This window comes from Haliotis cracherodii, unplaced genomic scaffold (genome assembly GCF_022045235.1).
Source record: "Haliotis cracherodii isolate W230 unplaced genomic scaffold, xgHalCrac1.p SCAF_22, whole genome shotgun sequence".
NCBI classification, from domain to species: Eukaryota; Metazoa; Mollusca; class Gastropoda; order Lepetellida; family Haliotidae; genus Haliotis; species Haliotis cracherodii.
In genome coordinates this window covers 3,635,164-3,645,572 of record NW_027266278.1, presented here as the reverse complement: position 1 = coordinate 3,645,572, position 10,409 = coordinate 3,635,164, and the positions used below count along the sequence as shown (strand labels likewise).

The 10,409-nt window shown below is 42.6% G+C and overlaps 2 protein-coding genes across 3 annotated transcripts; one reads left to right on the top strand and one right to left on the bottom strand.

Annotated features, from left to right (window-relative positions):
- The first annotated feature begins 1,430 nt into the window (after positions 1-1,430).
- LOC139471437 (FMRFamide receptor-like) lies at positions 1,431-2,385 on the top strand. Its single transcript, XM_071253802.1, has 2 exons — positions 1,431-2,008; positions 2,331-2,385. The coding sequence occupies exons 1-2, from the start codon at positions 1,431-1,433 to the stop codon at positions 2,383-2,385; spliced, it is 633 nt and encodes a 210-aa protein (XP_071109903.1).
- A 3,344-nt stretch (positions 2,386-5,729) lies between these two features.
- Positions 5,730-9,610, bottom strand: LOC139471290 (uncharacterized). 2 transcript variants are annotated; one of them, XM_071253591.1, is made up of 4 exons: positions 9,569-9,610; positions 8,662-8,848; positions 7,630-7,831; positions 5,730-6,544 (listed from the first exon to the last, which is right to left on the bottom strand). In XM_071253591.1, exons 2-4 carry the CDS (start codon positions 8,845-8,847, stop codon positions 5,775-5,777), a joined length of 1,158 nt encoding a protein of 385 aa, XP_071109692.1. In that variant the 5' UTR covers position 8,848; positions 9,569-9,610; the 3' UTR covers positions 5,730-5,774. The 2 variants fall into 2 exon arrangements, with proteins under 2 accessions (XP_071109692.1, XP_071109693.1); XM_071253592.1 differs by having other exon boundaries at positions 9,594-9,609.
- Positions 9,611-10,409: the final 799 nt, after the last annotated feature.

Sequence of the window (10,409 nt, the reverse complement as noted above, 5' to 3'; positions counted from 1 at the left end):
TTCCCCTGATTCATGTTAACAACGTTCGACCAACGTACCAAAACCGATCGCGATATTTCAAACTTTTGCTAACATCTTGTAATTTGCTGAATGAATTGTAAGATGTGACGAATCCCGTCTGTATCTTCTCTGTCTGTTGTATATGTGCAGCCAAAACTGGTCAGTGAATGTGCTTGATCTATTTCATTTCAACATTAAAAATAAAGTTAAAATAGAATTCGAATAGAATTATTGTATTATTCGTAATTAAATTAGATCTAATATGTATCACATTGTAATCGACAAATGTTTTTTGTTTTTTTTAATGTTATCATAACAAAATCAAATCATATGTCAGGTTCAATGGTGTCAGCGCCAATAAACCAGCATTTGCCCGACAGCCGATATTGCCGGCTGTTGCCGATGCATAGCCAACGTTTGCCCGATGTAGGTGTGCTAGCTTGGTTAATAGTTAATTTCACATCATATCGTCATGTGTCCGACCATTCACTTCCTCAGATCATTTGAACCCCGCTGGCAGCACATGTTTTCTGACAAAAATTGAAATCTTTCATTTGTAAAACCAAAAATTGGTCCGTTCCATTCCTGAAAAATTATCGAGCGTTTAAACAATAAAATGGAGTCTCAGGTGTTTTTATCATATCTCCTAGCTTGAGGCTCCACCATGAATATGACACAAACACCCAAACTAACATATTGATTTGTTGTGACTCATGATAGAGCTTAACGATGTCCAACACTTCTACACTAAACTACGGTGGCCCATACCCGCCACTACCGAGATCATTGTTCACAGTATGCCTCTATATTTTATCTGGCGTCCGCCAGATACTTCCACTTGTGAGATAAAATATAGAGGTTTACAGGGGAAAATGACCTCACAAGTGGAAGTATCTGGCAGCCGCCAGATAAAATATAGAGGCATACAGTGAAAAATGATCTCACCACTGGCGAGTATGGGCCATCGTACTAACCTCGTAATTTCTCACTCTGTGGTATAGTAGAATTAATGTCGACGTCGCTGTGTCAGCTTAGTGACAATAACAATTATCATAGGGACAGTTTTCAAAGAGCTATCAAATTGTTAATGATGCCATTTGCTATCACTTTGATACTGATGTGTATTGATGTACCACGCGGCGGATTTAGGCACGCCATATTGCGGCAGACCAGGACAGGATGTGCTGACAATAAACATATGCAACTTGTTTTCATCCGGTAGTAGAGGTTAATTGCTAAAGTGGTTGGCGAGAGATAATAGGCGATTTCATTATTCTCTACATAGAAATTGTGTCATGGAAACAACTAGCGCTGCTCTTATAAGTACTGATGTACATTGACACTGGAACATTCGCGGGTGAAAACTTGCTGAACGTATATTCTGTGTGTGTACTTGCATCAGGACAACTAGAGACACTTATACCTTTATCATGGATTATACAAATATCACTGACGATGTGGTGAATTATACCAGCATCCTTACAGATGGGTCCTTGGACCAAGGTATCAATGTTACTGAGGAGGAACCAGACTGGTTTGTATATTACGGGATCCGGTACAACCCTGAAATGCAGATCTATGGAATCTTCATCATAGTGGCAGCTTCTTTGGGCATTCTTGGCAACTTCTTCACAATGGCGGTTCTGAGTCAGAAGAATATGAGTTCGATTGGAACAACCTTGTTATTCCACCTAGCCATCCCAGACAACGTGTACCTTGTCGCTATTACCATCCTGGACGGCATAATGTGGCTTAACCCGGGGACTGACTTCATTGACCACGTTGCCATCGTATCCCAGTCGATACTGGGTCCCATCTCCCACACTGCCTACACCACAGGGATCTATATAACAGCAGCCATGGCTCTTCAGAGATACGCCATGGTTGCTAAGCCCTTGCAGGTGAAGTCTATGATGACCCGAAAAATTATCAGATGGATTGTTCTGGCAATCTATATATTTTCCATCCTGTTTAACATCCCACACTGGATCGCCATGGCCCCTGAAAGGTACTGGGAGCCCTATTTGAACAAGACATGGCTGCGACCACGAAACAAAGAATTTATGTTCTCAAACTTTTATACAAAGTTCTACAGGGGATATGTAAACATGGTGATAAAACTAATTGTACCTATTGTAATATTCATCACGACAACGTCTCTGATTCTGGTGCACTTGTATCGAAGTCGGCATGGTATTCTCAAGTCAGGTGTCAGGTCCGCTGCTAAATCCAGTAACAAGTTGGGCGGCAGAAATGAAAACAAGTTGACCCTCGTTGTCCTGGCAGTGACCCTGATGTCCATCTTGAGCCATTCTTGTACATCTCTGCAGTTCATATTCAAACAGTCCATTTGGCAACGCCGGAAGTGTCAGTATGCTTGCGTAGTGTTTGGCAGAATCGGGAACGCTCTCACTGTTTGTAACTGTGTCTTTAACTTTCTTTTCCTTTGTGCCTTCGGTAGGAGGTTTCGTGAAAGCGTAAGTTCACTCTTTAGATCCATGAAATCATCATTTTCGGTGACACATGTTTCGTAAATCATGTTGTTAGCTCACTTGACCATGTGGGTTTATTTCGTCCTAAGTCTCCGTATGATGACATCATATTTTGTATAAACTATTAGATTTTAGCGTCTCAATCACTTTTATTTATTCACACATATTTTAAGGTCTGAGCTGACGGCAACTGTAGTTAGGTGGATGTCGTTCTTGACACTTTACACCGTTGCCTACATACCCAAGTGAGCTACTGTACCATGGCACTAATGCTTATAATTATCATTTGATTACGATTGTAAGAAATGTTGTAAGAAATGTTATGCCAACCCCGTCACAAATCATTGGGGTTTTCTCCTTTGTGGGTGGGTCTGTCAGCCAAAACGACTTTTTTGGCGGATATGTTTAATGGCACTGATCCTGTATTTAATGCAGACATGTTATTTATATTTTTCTCGATCTTTTTTACCTTCTTCGCCATGCTTGTGTTTTTTCACATATCCATGGTACGACCTGGAATATGAGAATGAACAATAAAACATTCTTCGGAACAGCCTCAGACCTATCCAGGCCAACAAACCTTGTCCTTTTTGATAAATCCAATGAAATTATTTATATCATTGAATGTTCTGTGCCTCTTGACACTAATGTGATAGGCAAGACTGAGGAAGAACATGGCAAATATGCGGACCTCGCTTTCGAAATGTCACGCTTGCATCCAAAGTACCAAGTTGTCCGACTCCCAATTGTTCTCGGTGCCTTAGGCTTTGTTAAGTACCCGGGTTTGCTACCAGGAATACAGCATTTCTGACAGGCGAACGCTTTAACCACTAGGCTACCCGACCACCCCGCTTCCTGTGAGAAGTCCCATTCGCTGTCTGGGCTGCGTGTAGAGGGGGTAAGGGCCCTGAGCTGGTGATGAGCCTAACCAGCCTGACTGTGCCAGGATCACCTAAACCCTCTTTGCTGCATTTTGTATTTTAATCTGTGCATAATGATAATAATAATAAAGATAATATTAAAAATAATAATTGAGAATGCTGTGAATATAGATTTACTGTTTGTAAGTGTTTGAATGGGTATTTGATCCGTTTTTTTATGTGAGTTTCGTGAAAATAGGAAGTTATGGACTTTGGTATTGTTTTACCTAACCTGAATATTTTAAGGGTTTTGTTAACTTGAACGTTTGTAATATAAGCGATTAAACCCTCTCCCTGATCTATTCTAAAGTAGAGTTCATTTTGCAATTTCAACTATATATAAGCTTGTGTTTATGAATCACTCTCAAATGATGAGGGTACCTGGTGTTTGCGAAAAGGTGAGCGTATCCTGCACCACCTGTCGCACCCGTCATAAACACATGCAAAGGCAAGTAAGTTAAACACGGGATGTCTACCAAAATGTATTTAGAAATTATTGATATTGTATTAAGGATTACTGTAAATATTTGAGATAGATATTTAGTTGTACAGTTGATATCTTCAATACATCTCTTTGTGTGTGTCCCACGGTTCCTAGTATGGTGGCCTAACTCGATCTCCACCTCGTGTTTATCATGTTTTGTTATGTATAGTAATATCGTGTCTGCACTTTCTGTTTTTCGAAGGGGCATAACCATGTTGAAGATGAATTCCATGTTCTTATGATTTGTGACCAGTACTCTAGAGCAAGAAGAAACTCTTTTCCCAAGCGTCTCGTTACCCCTCCCTCTATTGAGAATTTTATAAGACTTATGTCAGCTGAAAACAAACAAATTATAAAAAGCTTAGGTAAATTTCTCTTCCAAGTCATGAACATTCGAACGGAAACACAGTGTTGAACGGTAAATCATTATTAAATCTACTCAGCATGCAAATATATATACAGTATATTTCCATTTTGTTATGGGCCGGTGGCCTGGAGTACCGAATACATTTGTCTGTCTGTCTGTCTGTCTGTCAGTAATATCGTTTTATCGTTCCATACTAGTTTTAAATATGTCTGTGATATACTCTAGTTATTTTACTGTCCTTTGCTGACAGGTATTCTACACATATTCCGTTTGTATGTTTTAATTGTTGTACTCACGATATGGCTGAAATACTGCCGATATGACTGCAAATCTTGTTATCTTGTGATGTGACTCATTCGCCCTCTCTCTCTCTCTCTCTCTCTCTCTCTCTCTCTCTCTCTCTCTCTCTCTCTCTCTCTCTCTCTCTCTCTTTGTGTGGATTTCTGTGGAGCTATGGAGACCAATACATAAGAGGAATAATCATGTCACCAGGTTGTCGAGTCACAGTTGACAGCACTGGTGATGTAATAAACGGCCCAGGGGCTCGTTCACGGTTCATATTTTCAGGCTTCTCAAAGAAAACTGAAACTCATAAACCCTCACTTTATTAAGGGTTAGGAGCATATGTATTTGTGATGACTACTAATACAAACATCATGGCTTATAATATTAATAACTGTATTATCTTGTCCACTAGATTATTTGCTTGCCCCCTTCGTTCGCGTACATGTATAGCTGGAATACTGTTGAACGGTTGTAGTTGTTTGTTGTTTAACGCCGCACTGATCAATATTACAGGTATATGACGGCGGTCTGTAAATAACCGAGTCTGGACCATATACCCAGTGATTGACATCACGAGCATCGATCCATGCAATTGGGGTACGATGCCATGCATCAACAAAGTCAGCGAGCCTGACCACCCGATCCCGTTAGTCGCCTCTTACGACAAGCATAGTCGCATTTTACGGCAAACATGGGTTGCTGAAGACCTATTCTACCCCAGATCTTCACGGGTCGGAGGGACCGTCTCCTTGGTCTAGTGGTAGAGCGTCCGCCCGGAGAGCGGAAGGTCCGGGGTTCGATCCCCGACCGCGTCATACCAAAAGACGTTAAAAGATGGTACTTGTTGTTACCCTGTCTGGCGCTCGGCATTAAGGGGCTAAAACAAGGACTGGTCGGATCGGAGTCAGTATACTGTGTCTGAGTGGGATATTCATGTTAAACTGCGGCATGCTATCTCAGTGAGCTAACACTATAAATCGGCATCAGTCCGGACTAGTACAAGCAGCCACACAAACACACACACGTACATGCACGTCGCTATATAAGTGCAATAATCTTGGACTCGACGTTAATCCCCATTTCACCTCACCTCATCTCACGGGTCGGAATACTGTTGAGAGTTGCGTTAAACAACAGTAGAGAACGTTTATCACAGATAAAAAACCATGTCCAGATTCACATTTACATGTATTTGTTTTATTTCAAATAAGCGAGGAATCAAACCCCTATCCCACAATATGAGGTGGATCAATGTTTTCAGTGGACAGGACAAAATTCTTGAAGTAGGTGTAGCAGTCACGAGTCGGGGCCCAACTCGAGGTACTTCCCCCAAAGAAGGTTGAGAAAAAAATTCCATCAATCATAATGTTAGCATTGTTTCTGAAGTTGACATTGTTGATTTCATAGACCTGGCGGCCGTTGTACCACATCTTCGCGAAACCGTCCGTCTTCCCGGGAGTGTTGAGCGTAATGTGTTCGGTGATTGTCTGCCACTTTCCCTTCTGAAACCTCCAGCTCCCTCTCCCGATGGAATTGCCGTAGACGAAGTTGCACTCGACATCATGGCAGAATGATGACACCTGTTCAGAGGGTATATAAGCGTAGATTTCCCCATCCCCGTTCTCCCTCCACATCAGCCGCGCCGTGAAGCACGTGTCGGAATGTGTCCCCCCTGAACAATTCACCCAGCCTCCAAAAAGTCCAGGCAACTTACCTCCCTTGACGAAGTCAAAGTTGGGGTCAAAGAAAAGGTCATAGCTTAGGGTCAAGGCCTTCTGTGGAGCCGTTGGTTTAGCATAGAAGCCAAGACCCCTGTGCGAATGGAGCCTGACGTATTGGCCCTTTTCGTAGAACACCCGCAGTACCTTATTTCCCCCTCCTGCAGGGTCATCGACAACTGACCCCGACCCTTCGTCAAACTGACCGTCGGCCAGGGCTTTCCAGTGGTTCAAGTAGTTGTTGGGGTCAAATGACTTCAGTTCCCAGAGGACGTGACCTATAATAGTACAATAACATCATGTCACTATATACTATATTCTTGCTTTTCTTCATTCTTTTGGAAATTTGTTTTTGTGGTCCTTCATTTAATAATACTTTTATTTGGCACCGTTTCGATAATAATTATTCCATTTTCGACAAGTGGATCAAAATTACTCATGTTCTGGGTGATTTTCCTTTCGGAATGGTACTTGTTGCAACAATAATATTATTATACTTTGATGTCTGAGAAATCAGCTCTACGTGTTTATCTTGTTACATGGCAGTGTATGTTACTGTTTAACAGTGATTGTAACTGTGTGGTTGACAGTGATCAGTCGTCAGGAAGTTACTATATGCTAATGTGGTGTGTTAACTTTCGGTCCGGTATACCGCGGACGACGATAGTGTGTTATGGAAACTTCTTCAATGTTCTAGTACCGTTAGACTGGCGAGGGCACTGTATAGAAATTTTCCAGTAGCTTGTTAGGCTGTATATATATAGTGGGACAAGAACGTGTTTACGTATCTCTCACGCATTTTCATCACATCGCAACCAGCTTTCATGTGAGGATCGTACATCTTCCCTGCTTCCCTGCCTAGTCCTTCTCTGAAGCTTGACCACTATCACAGCTAGGTGAATATATATTATTATCACTGACTTTTGCTATCACCACTGTATTTGTGTATTTGATACTGACCGCTGCCATCATATTAGTACACTGTTATTGAATATTGTACTGCAATTCTACGGTGTACTGCCATTGTAATTCATGCGCTGTAATTTGTATTGATTTGTAAACTTATTGAATTTGTGTAATACATTTGTTGTTTGTATATCACTTGTTTCCTGTCTGTTCTTTTACGTACAGATTTCTGGGTAAACATATTGTTTCATTTTAGGTATCGACACGTAACAATTCACTGTCCCGTTACGTGGCTTTTCCGTCACGAAATCGGACCAAATTTGATGTTTGTCGTAAGTGCTCGCTAAAACATCAATTGAATGGTCAGAATGTGTGATCTGGCTTAGACGGCTCCTTTGCGTGTCAAACAACTCTCACTCTGACATGTTACAACATTCATCATGCTGTTACCACTGACCTCTATGGTAATCTGGTGTGGGGGTTGGGCCGTTAACCCCTTCAATGTAAAACTTCATGCTGGTGAGTTTCTGATTGGTGTAGTCCACCATGAAGTGACCACAGTATTGGCTTCCTGTGGTCAGTTCGCCGTGGCGGGGGCTGTGTTCAATCACATACTCCTTCCCGTTATCCTTGGACTCGACCACAACTCCGGAATAGAACTGCAGACAGATTTCATGTTCATGTTGAATAATGACAAGGGCTATATCACGGCGGGGGACACCAGAAATGGGCTTCACACATTGTACCAATGTCAGGAATCGCAACCGGGTCTTCGGCGTCCGACCGCCCCTAATTAATACAGACAAAATTGAGTGAGTGAGTGAGTTAAGATTTAACGTCACATCGGCAGTATTTCAGCCATATCGTCAGACAAAATTGCTTACCATCCGGTTGACGTCCTCGTTCGCTCTTTTATTATTCGCGTATACACCAGGGCCATTGTTTGTTACACGCCGCACTCAGCAATATTCCAGGTATATGACGGCGGTCGAGTCTGGACCACACAATCCAGTGACTGGACCACACAATCCAGTGACTGACATCATGAACATCGATTCACGCAATTGGGATACGATAACATGCATCAACCAAGTCAGCGAGCCTGGCCACCCGATCCCGTTAGTCGCCTCTTATGTCAAGCATGGGTTTTTCTACCCGTATCCTTACGGGTCTTTGCATAAATACAGTATATTCGCGTGCGTGCACATAGCTGGAATATTGCCGAGTGCGGCGTTAAACAACAAACAAACAATCATATCTACAGAAGTTGTTAAATCGTACAACATATAATTTAAGTGTACACAAACATTGGGGCGGCCAGGTAGCCTTGTGGTTAAAGCGTTTGCTCGTCACGCCGAAGACCCGGGTTCGATTCCCGACATGGGTACAATGTGTGAATCCCATTTCTGGTGTCCCCCGCCGTGATATTGCTGGAATATTGCTAAAAGTGGCGTAAAACCATACTCAGTCAGTCAGTCAGTACACAAACCTTCATGTTGTTAGTCGGATGGTCAAAGAAGAGATGCGCTCTCCAGTTGAGGACGCCATGTGTGACGGGCATGCAGAACTCCGACTTGATGGTGTTCCCCCAGGAGTCGGTGAAGGGGAGGTCAATCATTTCCGACACCCCCGGGGAGGTGAAGATGGGGAGGAGGAAGAGAGTGATCAGCAGCATCCTAAGGAACCAAGATTCAAACAATAGCGCAGTCGTGAGGCAGTTTGAATAATATACAGTGCATAAAAATCGTCAATATCTAAATCGTCCCCCGATACCACATAGGACCGATTCGCAGTGTCGTCCAGTGAATGTGCTGGCCAGATTACATAGCACAGTCGACCTGTGAAGATTCTGGGTTAGAATTGGTCTTCAGCAACCCATGCGTGCCGTAAGAGGCGATTATGCTTGTCGTAAGAGGCGATTATGCTTGTCGTAAGAGGCGACTAACGGGATCGTGTTGTCAGGCTCGCTGACTTGGTTGCTGCATGCCATCGTTTCCAAATTGCTTGGGTCGATGCTCATGATGTCAATCACTGGATTGTCTGGTCCGGACTTGATTATTTACAGTCCACATATGTCTAGCTGGAATATTGCTAAGTGTGGCGTTGAACAACAAATACAAATCGCACAATATTTCACGTGCAACTTGTGCCATAGTCTTGTGAGCAACTTCACTGCACATTGCATCAAAACAAGACAGGGTGGTATGGTTTGCACAACTAGGTTCATTTGCCGCCTGCGAGTTAAAAGATTACTAATTAAAACACGCAACTTCTACACAGAAAAGCGGCCCTATGTATTGACGGGTCAAATAATATCACAATATAATGGATGGATAATACCATGGAGTTTACATCTTGACAAATAAACAACATTCACAAACAACCTAAGTACATACGTGCTCTGCCGAACCGTTAACCCACCTACTGAGAGATCTTCGTGTAGCGTGAGATCCTTACCAGCTGTTCAGATAAGGTCAGGAATTGTTGACTGTCAGGCCACATTGCATGAGACCTTTCAGAAAAATGCTGCCTTGGAAAAATAATCAGGTGCAATCCGCTTCAGCACTTGTATAATCTGGAACAGCTGTTGAGTAATGCTCTGTGTAATGCCGTATTTGAATTCAAGCTTTTCGCCTTGGAAACGCAACTCATAAAAAGTATAAATTCCTTCATCAGCAAAAGGCACTTTTCTATGAAATCCTAGAAGGGACATTATCGCACTTACAGAAACAAGCCAAATATGTCAAAATTTACCAAAGCGCTACAATGAGCCAACGCGACATTTTGGCCATGTGGCGCTTTGTCGCAGGTCGCGTTGTCGCGCTTTGAATAATATATTCTTATTTTACCAAAGGGCGACAACGCGACAATGTCCCTTCTAGGATTACATACTTTCTAATACGTTTGCAGACTGTGAAGAACTTTTGTTTGGCGGATATCCGAAAGGTTTTGACTTATTGACTGTGTGTGAGTGAATATTGTTTTAGGTAGAATTTATGATTACAGCATCAATACCATCGCGGTGGCCACCAGACGAAAGTACCCTTGTGGGGAATGAAACCCGGGTCTACGGAGGGACGAGGCAACACCTTTACCGCCGGGCTACTCCACTGGCCCTTTGACACACAGTAAGTAATTATGTGAAGGATATAACACGATCCCGGGGTTTTGGATAAAAATATATAACCGCGAGCGAGGGAAAAGCCCAAGGGCTATGCCAGAGCTCGAGGTGTTTTA